The sequence below is a fragment of the Homalodisca vitripennis genome, chromosome 1 (genome assembly GCF_021130785.1).
Source record: "Homalodisca vitripennis isolate AUS2020 chromosome 1, UT_GWSS_2.1, whole genome shotgun sequence".
Classification (NCBI taxonomy): Eukaryota; Metazoa; Arthropoda; class Insecta; order Hemiptera; family Cicadellidae; genus Homalodisca; species Homalodisca vitripennis.
Window position 1 is genome coordinate 160,777,496 of NC_060207.1, and position 16,547 is coordinate 160,794,042.

Here is a 16,547-nt window from a genome sequence, read left to right on the forward strand (position 1 = left end):
AAATATTACAACTCTAGATTCGACCATCACTAATGTCTGATAGCATGACATCAGAATAGTTATTTGTGGTAAAAACAGATAGTTTAATGACAATGAGATAAAAAATGTTTAGCGATGGGTTGATTCTGATGCTCAATACCTGAATATTAGACCATTGTTGATACCAAGGCTTTTTCAACATGGTTCTGATACTAATATTTTAATCGTATTTTTCAACAAAAGAACGAATAAAATCAAAAGAACTGATTAGAATATGTTTGTAAAGTCACAATATTTTATTTATATGCCTTCATTGTGTAATAAATTAAGTATTTAAAATAGAAATATACAATCTTTAAAAGGAATATGAATTCAGATGAGTTCCATATTACCGGTTGTTTATGATATAGTTGTTCTCAAACTTGCAGTCCCACTCACAGAATCCAAACTCCCTTATTACAGAGAGAAGCAAAATTTATTTAATTACTCAAATGTCATAAAACAACCTACACAAAATTTGTTTATTGGGACCATAATTATTTTGGTATAGGTATCGTAAATGAATTCTTTTTGTATATCTCCCATTCATGAAAATTTGAATAAGAAAAATTATTTTTAATGCTCACTTGATCTTGGACTATCTCCTGTAACAGCTGGGAGCATTACTGTAGCCTGTTCGGCCCGCAGTCTCGCCACCAGCCACTCGACCTGGTCCAGACTGGCAGATATGTTATTACACAGCAGAGGTAAGGCAATTGCCATGGTTGTATCAGTTACTAAGCTCAGGGATAGTGGGCTTTCTTCCACCTCCACCTAAAACATGTGAAAATGAATAGTTCACGAATCTTGAATCATATGGTTGAGAGATATAATGGTAGCTGGAATGCCCCCAAGAATCAGTCTTGGAACCAGTTCTGTTTTATAGTGGTAAAAAATAATCTTGTAACCCATACAAAGTTTGTAAATATTATCATAAGTTATATTAAAGCATCGTACTCTGTGGCGAAATAGAAAATAAAATAGTCCAATCAATCTATAGAATTTTTAAAATAAATATGTTAATGATTATTGTACGTGTGCGATGTGACTTTAAAACGATATATAACAGTATTTAGTGAATATTAACCATAACTTTGAATACTTTTACTGATATAATTATAACTAGAATGTCTTCAAAACTATTGCCTTGTAGAAATTTCTTCTAAAATAACTGCTTTTCAAAACTGTCTGTATTTTATAATTTAGATTACAGTGACGTTGTATTACTTTTCAACCATTACTTGTTTGATAAAAAGACTAGTAAAACAAAAACCAATGAGCTTTTGAATTTTGACAGAAACCACCAAACGATCACTTACTTCATTCACAGAGCCAAACAAATGTGAAAGCTGTATGGCTATCGAGTCCAGGAGGGAGGCTTCAGCCTTACATCGAGCCACCATGGCCAACAGGAGAGTGAGATAGCTTTTGGTGAGTGGAATTGTGGGTAGGTTCCTCTTGAGTGCAAAGTCAGTTAGCCAATCCAGCAGCTGGAAAAGACAACACTGTCACGATGAGCAATAACCAAGCAAGTTATAATTCAAGAGTATAGGAGTAAGTAATAAGTCAGTGTTAGTTATTTACAAATAACAACAGATAATCAAATAATTTTATAATTTATCACCTGAGTTTTCCAATAAGAGGCTCATGAAAAGAGGTTATAAGTTTTGAAGTATGTTATGGTAGCAAAAGTATAGACTTTTAGACCTTCGTTTATTTCATTTGATGAATCAATTTACTTCTTGGTTATGAATTTTCATTGAGATAAAAAAAGATCTAATAGTGTTAAACATTTGTGAGGAAACAAGTTAAAATAATTACTGGAATACAAAATATACAGGGCATTAACAAAGACACAAAAGAAAATACTTTAAATTAACAATTAAATTTTCATTCCAACATAATTTTTAATGCCCGTAAAAATAAATCTGAAATAAATGGATCTGTTCCTAATGTCACTACTGATGATGCCAAGTATAGTATGGGGTGTGGGAATTACATAACCCATTGTCTAACTATCCATGTTGGGGTTTGCTGTTGTGATGTGTAGATGTAAGCTCACAAAGGTTTAAAGCATCTGTGGGAAGTGAGTAATTATTATTTATTGTGTTGTGTTTCTAATGTTCTAGGATTGTAACTACAAAAAATGGCACCATTTAGTGGATTAAATTTTATATTGTAGACTGATAATGGAGAATGTAACAGTGACTACACCTGATCAGTTTTTTTATTTGACGAAGGTAATAATACAAATTTACTTAAATGTAGAGTCAGGTTATTCGTGCTACCTGTAAATTGATTGAACATGCAAATGAAAGCATCCACTTTGACATGATGGGGATACACTACACATATCTTTATAATTAATAAAAATATAAAATTAAAAAATTACTTCACAAATATATTCTTCCTTTAAATCAATTATTAAATTATAATACTATTTATAGACATGCTATTATTATATGAGAATTACTGAAGCTTACATTATTTTGAATTATTATAGGAATAATTGGTGTAGAACTATTCAGTGAACAAACAGTTAGCTGAACTTATCATATTATCTTACAATTGTTTAATTTTTGTTTTACCTTTGGCATGGCTATATTGGTCATACATGAGAGAGAATTTCAATATAATCTTTGCAAAGAAAACAAAATGGAGTATTAACATACTTTCCAGTCTTAAACCAACATACAATGTTCCAGGGAATGAACCGTGTCCAAGAATCTTAATTTTCTTTCATGTTGTTAATCAAGAACGTCACTTTATATAACAACAACATTTTTACCTAGCAATATACACATTACAATGATTACGCTTACAGTACAACTACGTGTACAAAATATATTAGTGAAGGGGACAAAGTGATGGTGAGAAAGAACAATGCAGAAAACAACTAATTTGGTATTTTGACAGTGACAGTGATCATCTGACATCCAGGTGTTAGTGGCAAAATTGGTATTTAACTACGGTAATTCAACTGTAAACTATAAAGAACAATCTAAACACTGATATTTTCTTTTTTTTTACGTATCACAATCTTAACCTTGGGATGTGACCAAGGCCAACCAACCAATGTATGATAACAGATGGATTGTTCTCTTTTATGTGTGAGATAACAGAAAATGGACTGGATTCCCCAACCTTTCCACAGGACGGCATCTTAACTATTATATTTGGAACAAATATCGATACAATGTTCGATAAATAAGAATCAAAATGGCTTTTAGATTAAGAATCTACAATATGTTTTAATACTGATACCGATTAAATATATCTCGATAAAGAAAGAATGCTGAATTTGTATCGGTGACACTATTGTTCAAACGCCTCATCAGCTGATCAGAAAAAATTTCAGAACATTTCTATGGGCTATATGATGTCTATATAGTCAATTCAATTATCACACTGGAGAAGGAAAACCCAATCGATTTCAATTAATTGTCAGAAATTAATTTTTTATTTTAAACAAAAATGGGTGAAGCCCAAATAAAAAAAATTGTGCTACTAAAATATGTGACCATTTAGTGAGTCTTTACTAAAATCAGTGACTCTTCTATGATTCTTGTGACTGTTAAACATTCTAATAGGGAGTTGGATTGGATAATACTTTTGGATAATTAGGCACAATATCTTAAATATTGTTTACTAAAGATTGACGCATATGACAATACCTTAGAAGTATACGCATGGTCTGGAGGCAACTTGAGAGCAAGCATGGACACACAGGAGATGATGACGTGTAACAGCTGTTTGTCTAAGACATTGTCTTCGTCATCCTCTTGGCTGACGGTGTCGACTAGAAGCTGCTGAAATGCCTTGATTATTGGCTTCAGCTGCATGGCCAGATCCTTGTCTGACTCCACACCCACTAAACAGGTACAAATGTGTAGATTTATTTATGGAGTTGCCTGCAAGATAAATGGAAAGGGGGAAACAGGAGAGGAGCAGGACATAACATTATTGATACAAAAGATGCTGGTACACACAAGGATCAGTGACAGGACAAACTTGGTATACATCATATATAGTAGCCCTAATAGCAGCAGTTTTTTTATTTACTACAGTTCATAATAGATGCTTCAGACAACTCTAATAGTAATTCCCCATGCCAAAATAAGTAGGAAATATGACAATGCTAAATAAGACCAATGATGAAACTCTGCACCAGGTGGTTACACCAAAAAATAACAATTTAATGTTACTATATATTTTTAGAGGTACAACAGCCCCACATCAACATTTGTGGAGTGAAACCACTCACCACGGACCATACCGAGTTTTCAGCAGCTCTACTCAATAGCAATCATGACGTGTAATCCAAGTGACACAATATGACAGGATACATTTTTAAGGCAAGCTCCGCCACTAGATACGAGGGTCGTCCAGAAAGTAAAGAACGTTTTGTTATAAGTCAATAAAAACAAAAGATAAGAGCATGAAAATTTATTTATAAATACTTATAAACTTACTCTATTTTTCTACAAAATCGCCGGAACTGTCAAGGCACTTGTTGTAGCGTGGCACCAGTTTTTCTATACCGACGTTATACTGTTCTGCCGCCAAGGAATGAAGCCACGTTTTTACTCCTTCTTTGAGGTCTTCGTCACCCAAAAAGTTTTTTCCGCCTAAAAACACTTTCAACTTTGGAAACAAGTGATAGTCACTCGGAGCCAGATCTGGACTATACGGAGGGTGTCCGAAGATTTGCCATTTGAAAGAATTGAGTTCTGCTTTGGTTCGTGCACTGCAATGAGGCCGAGCATTGTCGTGGATCAGCACCACTTTCGACGACAGCATTCCGCGTCGTTTGTTCTGAATAGCGCGGCGAAGCCGATGCAAGGTCTCGATGTAGGCCTCTGAGTTGATTGTTTCGCCTCTCGGCATGAACTCCACATGGATTAGGCCTTTTCGGTCCCAAAAAACTGTTGCCATCAATTTCCTGGTGTTCAAATTTGGTTTTTCTTTCCTGTTTTTTGTTGGTGAATTCGAGTGATGCCATTCCATTGACTGGAGCTTTGTCACCGTAAACTGCCTTAATTTGCCTATAAATTTCAATAGGTCGAACATTCTGTGCATTCAGAAACCGTATCACACTACGCAGTTCACACTTGGCGGGATTTTCAATTAACGCCGCCATTTTAAACTTTCACAGGAGACGCAAACGTGACCTCACGGTACCGCTACTCAGCTCACACTGAGGCAGAAGGTGTGGCTAACGAACAAGCTATCTACCGCGGTGGTGGGTGAACTGCGCCGCCCGTGATGCGCAATCGTTCTTTACTTTCTGGACGACCCTCGTATGTACTAATTGGTTGAGCCCTGAACATCAAACCAGATGGATTCAATTCAATTTGAATTAACATTTTTTTGCCTATTTAAAATGCACTCTTAATCACTGATTCCTGTAAAAGTTATTAGTAAAGATAAAAACTTGGATTGTTGTACAATCCTTCCTCATGGATCTCGACAGAGGTGGCTCCTACCCCCAACCTAATTATTCGTCTCTTGGAAACAACGCAAAGGTCCTTTTAGGACTAAGTACAGTGAGAGGTTTCTCAGCTTCTTGTCCTAAAAGAACAAGAAAGAATAAACTTCAAGTGCTAAATATTACTTACAAAACTATGATAGTTTGTTAATTTAGTTATCTATCTACGGTTTTTCAAAGACAAAAGCATGATTAGTGATCAATAATTTGCATACTGCCTATCATCTACTATCCGCAAATACATGTGCTCCAATGCATGAACATAAACATATTATTAATCAAGATGTTTCCTTACTTTCGTTAAAGGTATTTCCAATTTTTCCATCTACATCTACTGGAAATGTTTATAATGCTCATCCCAGAAAGAACTCACCTCGGTTTGGACATTTCCATTTCCCTTCGTGACAATTCACTACTACCAATCAGCCATCACGACAGATCAATGACAAAATACACAAGATTATATTCCAATTGAAATGATTCATTGTTCACTAGTTAGGCATAAAGAAAATTCTCCCTGCCACTATGATGCTGGACTGGGTTTGGTGGAATATGAACATGACTTCTGTCCAATAACTAATGACATACCAAATCATTTCACGAATCTTGAAGATAGATTCTTGAATTCGAATCTTTAATAAAGATTCAGTGGTTTTGAGATTCGGCTTTGATACATCACTATTAGGTACTTCAAATAAGTGATGTGGTAAATCCTGTGTTGTGAGCAAATAACAAACTTATGTGATACATCTGTACTAAAATTATTGAGTAGTAATTTTAACAAAGTATACACTATGGAGTACTAACCTATCTCAGCAAGTATGGGAGATATCTGACTAACGTGGGTGAACAGAATGGAGAGCAACTCGTATAAACACTCAATACACGAGACAGCAGCATCGTTCTCAAACTGTGACACCTCATTGTAGCGTTTCAAGCACCTCTCATATAGAAGCCTACACAGACAAAATAAAAAGTGATTTACTTTAGTACTATAGAAATCACAGATTTTTTACTTCAGTGCTGTGACGCATATTCTTTTACCAAATTAATATTACATAGTATGAACTAAGTCAAAGTCAAATTCTTTATTGCCATAAACACATTGTATACATGTATGACATCGTCAATATTTAAACAGTGATACTAATAAATGTATTTAATAATTAGTACAATATAAAATGAACTCTTTTACATCATAGATACTTAATTCAATCAACAATGACTTAAGCTTAATTTTAAATTTATTGTCATCTAAGCATTTAATTTCCCTAGGTAACATATTATAAATTTTAATCCCCATTTCATATGTTGATTTAATGGTTGCTTGGTAATTGCATTGCCTGATTCTAAGCAAGTTTCTTTGTCTAGTATCATGATCATGAATTGAACTATTTGTAGGTAAAACATTTAAATTTATCCTAACATACAATAATAACTGTAGTATATACAATGATGTAACAGTCAGAATACCTAAATCTTTAAATAAAGGCTTACAGTGAGTCCTACAGCTAGCATTGCACATAATTCTTAAAACTCTCTTTTGCAAGATTAAAAGTTTTTTATATTACTATCACAGCCCCAAACAATGATTCCATAAGATAAATGACTTTGTATGTATGCATAATATACTGACAATAATACATCTAGAGTTACATATTGTTTCAGTCTTTTAATCATAAAGGTACCTTTAGAAATCTTATTACAGACATTTACAATATGAGCCTCCCATTTAATATTTGACTGCAACAACACACCCAAAAACTTAACATCATTGACATCAATAGAGTTACTCAAACTAAATTTAATACATTGAGTTTTATCTTTATTTAGACATAAACCATTGGCCGCAGTCCAATCCTCAGCTACAGAGTTAAAATGAGACATTATTTGATTTACTAGATTTATATTTGAACAACTAATTTGTATTGCTAAGTCATCTGCATACATAAAAGATGATACACAAACATTATTAAGGGCAGAGGGCAAGTCATTAATATAAACAATAAACATAGTTGGTCCTAATATTGACCCTTGTGGCACACCTGTAATTACTTCCAAGTATTGAGAGAAGCAACCATTATAAAACACTGATTGAAACCTATCAGATAAATATGAATGAATAAGTTTAACAGACTTTTCATCAAATCCATAAAATTTGAGTTTATTTAAAAGTATCACATGATCAATAGTGTCAAAGGCCTTCGACATATCGTAAAAACTACCAACCACAAATTTTCTTGCGTCTACATTAATTGTACACTCCTTCACATAATCGACTAACGCCATACTGGTACTCTTCCCTGGTCTAAAGCCACACTGACTATTGGAAAAAAGATTATTATGTTCAAAATACTTAATTACTTGGTTATTTAAAAGAACTTCAAAAACCTTAGATACAACAGGTACTATTGACACGGGACGATAATTAACATAGTCACCTGTTGAGCCCTTCTTATGCAAGGGAACAACCTTCACTAACTTAAGACATTGTGGGACAATACACCCTTCAATACAGATATTAAACAAGTATGACAAAATTTCAGCAATAAATGGTGATGCCAATTTTAAAACATGAGAGTTGAGATTGTATACATCTAAACATGAACTATTACTCAAAGATAAAATAGCTTTATGAACCTGTTCAACACTAACACAGCCAAATGAAAAAGTTGAATTTACATTATTACCTTTAATGACACTTGTTAATCTTAACTTATCAAGATAGTATGACATATCATGTATTTGCTGAGGCACTTCTTGGACAATAGACTCAACTTTACTTACGAAAAAAATTATTAAAACCACTACTAGTTATAGAATATTTATATCACAATATTAGGATAAAATTATATAAACAAAAACATTATCGGATTCATTTTTAATAATATAAAATATTTTATATAATAAAACAGTAGAACTTAACAAACCCATTATCGTGAACTGGTGATATGATTAGAGATTGTAAAGTTGCGTTATGAAAAAGCAAAATGTTGATTGTTTTATTAATAAATATTAAAAAAATAAACTAAACATTATATACCAATTTAAATTATCTTAATTCAGTACTAATGCAGTAATACTTTGAATACAACTCTGTCTGTTCAAGACAGTATAGTGAAGATTAAAACAATTCTGGTATTATAGCCTCATAAATATACAGTCATTCTTTCTATTTTAATTCATATTTACACCAGATAGTAGCATATCTTAACTTTAAAACAATTCCCAAATATTATTTTGTTATAAACTCAATAATTATTTATCTAAAATTAATAAGTGAACATTAATATTCAATCTACTGTACTACACAGTAAAAATAATAATAAATTATAAACTAGTCACTATATGGTGACACAATAGGACAATTTTATTAACAAATAGGCTATGAATGGCAAACCATTCAATGTCTGCTGGCTTGCAAAATTATGCTAACTTAATCCAGTTTCAACCATTTACTTTGTTTATGTGCACAATGTATAGGCTGACCATGATTTTTAGGGCAAAAATATGGACAAAGTAAATGTGGGTGAGTGGGTAGTGGTATTTTGTATACCTGCATATTTATGATGAAATTGGGAAATAATGAATGGTAAATTTTGTAGGTTACATAATAAAAAAAAATTTTCTCAACGTTTTCATCATAATCACATAACCTGACTGAATCATAACAAATAAATAAGAGATTAACAGAAAAACAAATGATTTATTTTTAATCTGGCTCATTTATTTTGTAATTTTGCTCAGTTGAAATAGATTCAAGGTCAAGTTTTGAGTTTTTAAACCAATTATATTTTTTAGAAGATTGGAATTTCATAAGAAGAGCTTTATCGTCTTTTAAAATGTCATTAAAAGTTCACCACACTGCAACTTGGAATTTACTTTTAAACACAAAAGGACTTTCACTATTTCTACTTTCATTTGCCCTTTTTCAGAATTGCGCACATTGTTCACTTCTGATTGTGTTCATTTTAGCTGAAACCAAATTAACTAAAGTAGCTTCATGAAATGAATCATCAACATTAAAACTTTTTTGTTTGTTGAATTCATAGAATTAATAAATTCAGTCAATTTTTAAAACTCACTATAATTCAGAGCTTTTTTAGTTACAGAAATTTAATTTCTCCCTACAAAAAAGAATGGTTTTGTTGAACATCCCCATAGTTCCTTGCACAACCCACCCTCAGTCAGACTCCAGTCTCAGGATACTCAAATATGTTATTTATAAGTTTGAGGCATGATAGCTGAGACAAGAAGTAGGGACGCAGCCCTTATAAAACCAAAACATCTGTTAAGAGCTGATAGCAAACTTAGAAATCTTGCAGAATTGTGCAACTCCAAAAGTCTTCAAGGTTATGGACTCTAACAATATATATATATATATATATATATATATATATATATATATTATAGTAAATATTTTATATAAACACCTAAAGTACGGACATTTGGTGATACTTTCGTTTGTAAGGTATGGACACGGGCCGAACCTTAAACGTACATACGATCTGTGCAAAATACGGATGTACGGTCAGCCTAACACTTTTGTGTTATCTGCTGTCTCCTTCTTGGTCAGAATACTGCTTTAATACACATTCAAGCTTCCGGCAACGAGTGAACCTTTTACTTGGGTTGCCATACACTAAGTTGCTAAACAACACAATATATTGGCTAAACCTACCACTTGGAAACAGTCTGAATCAACAATCAATGAGTGCACCAATCAGAACATCACATTAGCCATGGTTGGATCAACAAGATTAGGTGAAGTTCCATAATACATTCTAATTTGCTGTATTTTACATGCTTGATATCGCTTTACATGATCTGATATCGCTTGTCTGTGGTGAACATCTCTCAGTAAATTGTTAACTAAAGAACTAATTTGTATAACATTTTTTTTATATATATTATACCTAAATATAATATAAAATATTTGAAAAACATTGAAATTTTAATTAAGGACACCTGAAGAAGTATATAAAGTACCTGGCTAGCTCCGTCATAGGCTTGAGCAATGTAGAGGATTTACAGACTGACATCTGAGCCTTAGAGAGCTGGACCACCTCCAGTGCTGTCTGTGTAGCGTATCTAAACAGTGGCCTTCGACTGCGGACATCTTCGATTGACTCATCAGTAGCCCACAGCACATCCTCACTGTAAGAGACAGGACAGGTGTAGTGGCAACAAAACTGACAAAGATATATTGTACTTAAAATTACCTGAAAACCATTTTTTAAGATTCTCTATCTTATTAACTGGAGTGAACAGTGTTAAAAATTACAAAAGTGAAAAATAATTACTATTATTTTATCTACTTAAAATTGTTGGTTCTTTATGAACTAATTATTATTTAATTATTCATATTCTAAAAGTATTCAGTATTTGACTTAAAGACATACTATTTTAATTAATGCTTATTTAATTGTTCACACACCATTAAGTAAAAATATAATAAAATTGTATATTCTGTAGTCACTAACTAAATTCTTAACGTTGGTAATATACACAGTAAAAACAAATCCACTTAATTATGAGTCCCATGAGTTTCTTTCTTGAGAGTAAACTAAGAGTTCCACTAATCCAAACTCTTGAACTAATTGGGATTAAAGCCTGTTCAGATTATGAAACTTTTGAATTAACAGAGATAACTTTAATGTAGAAAAGAATGGCAACCCTGCAAAATAAAATCTATTGTAATGCAATCTTATCTTAGTGTATTCATATGAGAGAAAGCATGGTTCAAAATCTCGCCCCCCCCCCCCTCTTAAGACTGAAATGTGATTCACCTGTATGTGTAACTTTATGCTGCTATGTGCAAGTGGTTATGTGTCAGATGAGTACTGTCACTAATAAATTTATATACAATTAAGTAAATCTTTCGATTTTACAAAACTTCATTTTCTTTAACCATTCGGCACTTTTTAGCTTACAAATAGCACTGAACTGACAGAATTTGTCTTCCTATTATATGAATTACTTTATACTCCCTTAACCTGTACATTTAAATATTAAATACTCAAAATTACCTGAGATGTAAAGTTAACAATCTGTATACTGATGAAAAATCCAAAACAGTTTCTGGAAGTTTGAAGATTGGAGGTTTCTTCAGACCTAAATTTTTCTCTTTGTCTTTTTTGCCTGCTCCAGCTTCTTTCTTGGCAGGTTTACAGTTCTGAATAAATAAAAAATAAATACTAATATTACTTTAATACATAAGTGATGATATAATATGCATATATGTATCTATGACTTACGGTAACAGATTTTAGTTTTGTTGTATTCATGTAAGTATTACTTAACGATGAAATAAGTATTTCTGCTTTTTGATCTGACTGGTTCAATACGTTACTGGTATTATATTTCACACGCTTCTGTATATTATGATACACTGTAGTATTTCAAGTGTGATTGAAAGTTGAAAACAGTAAATTAAACTATATAATAATACACATGTTTTACTTACAACTATTGCTTTTCATCATGTATTCAATTTTATATCATAATGTCAATTGTGTTCACTAGAATAATTACTTTAATCAGATTCAGTTAAATTTGTTTTCTACTTATTTCAGAATATGCTGCATGTTTAAGAGTTAAGAACCAATGCACCATAACTAAATATCTACAAGACATGTTCTGAAAGTAAGTAAAGTTTTCCTCTGTCACTACCACAGTGGTACAGTCCTTGCTCTGTCTATACATGTGAACTAGTTCTGCCACTTTATTGTTGCTACAACAATTGATTTGTCTTCAGTTTTTTCGTTTGCTGTGATCAATTACAATGTGTAAAACAATACTGACGAACCAGTATACTGTGAGATTCGCTCTGTTATTCGGTATTTGATTGCAAGGAACTGTAAGTCAAGCAAAATTCATCATAATATACAAGAAATGTAAGGTGAAAATGACATAAACAATAAAATTATGTAAAACCTCAACATGTAGTAAAAGAAAGAATAACTTGTTGCACCATGTCAATACTTATAATGTGCTGACAGTAAGACTGAATGCTAATTTTACAATTCCTTTGAGAGCAGATGATCGATAACCTGGTATTGTCTGACTATCACTTGTTCCTTGTGCCCCACACATGAGGGACAAGCACCATGAAAGTAACAACAAAACAGCAAACACTGTGCAGTTGTGGTTATCATCACTTTACAGAAAGTTTTGATAAGTTGGACACCAGCTACAAAAAGTGCTTGAATCCTATATTGAAACCATGTTAAAGGTGTGCTCTCATTTAAAAGTAAAATTCCTTAGGAAATAGGTTTTATTATTTAAAATTGTACTTACTTTCCTGATGCACCTTATATTCAAATACTTTACTAATTTACTTTTTAAATCTATAAATATGTGTGCACTTAAATGATAATGCCTACCTTGATGTAGTCAACTAATAGATTCTGAGCTTTGAAGAGACCAAGCAGTTTTTGGCCTTGCTGAACATCACAAGCCGGAGTCCAAGCATTCACTGTTGTAACAAGTAAATTTTTAGCTATACAAATATCAGTTATTTAAAATATTAAAAGTTCTCTGACATTTTGATGATGTGAGCCATGGAATATACGAACAGCTTTGTGGGTGACACAGTTATTGCCCTTCATCATTGAATTTATTTACGAGTAATTAATTTTCATTTTACAATCCAGTAATCAATTTACCTGTGTATGCTGTAAGAGCCTGGTATACACCAATAGTTTGGCGTACGATCTCCTGCATCTTGAGAGTTTCGGGTAAAATGTCCAAGAAGTTTGTGTTCTCATCCTACAAAAGACAAGGGATAATTAAATAAAAATTTCATTATTACTAAAATTGATTATCTAATAATTCTATTTAAAATAATTTACACAATCAGACTTTGGCATTAAGTAACAGATAGCACAGATTCTAATTCTGTTCATAACCATAGCATTTTTCCTCAGTAGTGTGAATTTTGTACTCTTCCTTATTCTATTTGATGAGAACTTTGCACAGGCAAGTGGTCCATAAGATTAAGATTAAAAAAACGAGATTGACCTCTCCTTTTAATTTAAGGGGCCATGTATAGACAATAGACAATATTCTTTATTCACATATTCATTGAAAATAGTGTAAGCTTCATAGTTACATATACACGTACATGTCAAGATACAAAGTTAAGTGTCAAAAGCTCCTGAGTATAAGGGATGATCAGTCATCTGTGCAGAGCAGGTTGAGACTAATTACTTCCTTGTTTCTCAGTTCCAGTGGGAGGAGGTTGTAGATCTTCCTTCCCATGTAAGTCGACTTCTTTTATAACTAAGTCAAAAGTTGCAATAGAATAATGTAGTGTTTCTTAAGTGATATTGGTGAAGTTCACCATCTTTAGGCTGGTCTTCTCTAATTGTGATCATATCAGTTTCCTGAATACAAAACTGTTATGATCCCAAGTCCTAAAGGCTTCTCTGCAGCTGTCAAGTTGTTACAATATTATAAGTATCCTCACTTCCTTTTTTTGTTTAAGAATTCGTTGAATGTTAACACCCATATGAGGTTCCACCACATAACTGTGGGATTCAAAAAGTGCATAGTATGAAACTCTTGTTGTTGTTTCCTAAGTTGAAGCTTTGATGTTTTTAATTACATAGAGACTGGAACTAAGACATTTACATTGTCTCCCATACAGTACTTGGGTAGTTTAGGTAGTGTTTACTGCTGCCATTGTTATGTCAGTACTGATACACCATATTGAAGGATATGTAAGATTTAATAGCCAGATTTTTCAATTGAAGTTTCACTGAACACCAATTTAGGGTTCTGTTTTCAATGTACATCAAGCAAGCATCTTCCATGTATTGGTGTAAGTAATTTAAGTTTGATGTTTTAGGTAATAATGATAAAAACTGTGAGTTTTTTACTCTATTTTGTTATTGAATGAATTGTCCATCATTGATATATGTATCATACTGTAAGATATGATACTTGATGATACTGAAATTAAAAAATATCTTCAGACAATATACTACACAAAGTCATTGATATAAGTATGACAGCGATACGTATCACAAATTCACTACAGAGATATCGCTGAGCATTCCTGAAGAAGCATGATTGGGTCAAAGTATATCTTGCAATATTTCAAATAAGAATATCAGATTTACTGATATATTTTTATTTCAAATTGTCCCTGATATATACCATTGTGGATTAGTACGATGAAAACTATTGTAATTAGAAGTACTCATATTGGAATAAGTAAAAAGGAGCCGATATATCAAAATCTTGGTGCAATTAAATAACAAGCAATTTCATTTTTAAAACTAGAATCAAGAATCACTACACTATGTTAATAAGATAATTACATGATACAAGTTACAAATGTAAAAAAAATCAAAACAGAAGAATGAAATAACTTACAATAACCTTGGCTAGAAGAGTAAACAAACCTTTCAGTTAAACTTTAAAAACATTTGGAGGTTGTCGAATAATTTAAAAGAAAAATACTAGAACAATCAGTTTTATTTGATTTTTTTTATTGATCAGTGTCAATATGTTTAAGATGTAATAGAATAAAATATACTAGTTTGTATTTTTAGTTCAATTAATCAATTAGTATAATGAAGTGTACCTGTAGGACAATCTAAACATAGTAACCTTTAATCATGTACAGATTTCCTGTAACACCAAACACCAATATCGATAATCCATCTAAAACTAAATTGGAAGCACTATCATCACTTCCAGCTGGCTCAGTTGGTGGCCACTGGCACAGTTGGTCTCTCAACTGATTTGAGTGTAATAAAAACCACTTTTGATTTTTTTTCCATTTAAAAAGCAAATATGTTTTCGTTTCATCTGTAAAGATATGTGTCAAATATAGAGACCTATGCGCTTTGAGTTCATGGTGGTTTGTTTTAGTTTCATGTGTTTTCATCTGAGAGCACATAATATTTCTACTTAAACCTGAAACTTGTTCTACTGAAGGAAAACATTGTAGGAACTCTTGGAGATATCTCTAGTCTCTTCACGACACCTTAACGTTTTCTACTTCAAAATTTTAAATTTGATTTGTAATTACTGCACTATACAGCAGTGTTAGTAAGTGTTATATTTAAAACGCTATGAACTTGATAAATAAAAAAAACTCACTCAGCAAGAGGTTATGAAAATTATTACCAGTTCAAAGTGAATCAAGTCACACTGGGAGTAACGAGTCACCAACGAATCCAGGATAGCTCTTAGTTTGTCCAAACTGCGAGGTTGGTCATCCTCCCCGTACACATCCAGAGCTTTCAGTGCCACCTGCTGCATCACAAACACTAGCTTGCCCACAGGTTCCTGCAACCAGGTGTATCAATGAACAATTATAGGCTTTCAAATTTATTAAGACTCAATAATATAACATAAAAAGACCCAATATGAGCATTAATTTTCCTATCTTTTGTAGAAAATAAAACAGTACAATTATAAATTTAAAACACACTTTTTTTACTTTTTCTTACAAGCTTATTTAAAATGTTTTTCCATTCATTCAATGTGATAATTGAGACATCTTTAATAATCATGCACTAGCTTTCCTGTATCTCCAATAGATATATGACCTTTTTGAATGTTACAGCCATGATGTAACATAAAATAATTAATAAATAATAGTTTAGTAGTTATAACATTTTGTTATTTAAAATTTGATACATATAATGAACAAATTTTGTATGCTCAGCTGGCAATATCCATTAGAATTACCATATAAGGTATTTGCTATAAATTTTAATGGTCAATGTAAAATAATGTTTCTAACATTCTGTATTCAGCTTTTATCAGTAATTTATCAGTCCACTACGTGCAATCAGGGACTAGCAGCGACAGCCACCCCTCCTGCACTGTAATAATGAGCGTGAATACATTGGATGCAAATATAATTATTTAATGAAATCCAGGTATGAGGTAACATACATTATTATTTTTCGTTGGTAAAGAATAAACTACTTTGGTTAAATATACATTTTATATTCCGATTTATTGAATTTTACTGATTTAAAACATATTCTTCATCTACATAATTGTTGTGATTAAACAA

At 32.2% G+C, this 16,547-nt stretch overlaps 1 protein-coding gene across 1 annotated transcript in view; it reads right to left on the reverse strand.

The window, feature by feature from the left end:
* Positions 1 to 16,547, reverse strand: part of LOC124375221 (Fanconi anemia group I protein) — a 53,757-nt gene that overhangs the window by 14,941 nt on the left and 22,269 nt on the right. The window contains exons 14-22 of the mRNA XM_046833355.1: positions 15,647 to 15,808; positions 13,174 to 13,276; positions 12,892 to 12,983; positions 11,536 to 11,681; positions 10,496 to 10,663; positions 6,314 to 6,462; positions 3,693 to 3,889; positions 1,338 to 1,508; positions 606 to 792 (exon numbers count right to left, since the gene is read on the reverse strand). Of these exons, the coding sequence (XP_046689311.1) occupies positions 606 to 792; positions 1,338 to 1,508; positions 3,693 to 3,889; positions 6,314 to 6,462; positions 10,496 to 10,663; positions 11,536 to 11,681; positions 12,892 to 12,983; positions 13,174 to 13,276; positions 15,647 to 15,808 (1,375 nt within the window). The remainder of the gene's footprint in view (positions 1 to 605; positions 793 to 1,337; positions 1,509 to 3,692; positions 3,890 to 6,313; positions 6,463 to 10,495; positions 10,664 to 11,535; positions 11,682 to 12,891; positions 12,984 to 13,173; positions 13,277 to 15,646; positions 15,809 to 16,547) is intronic.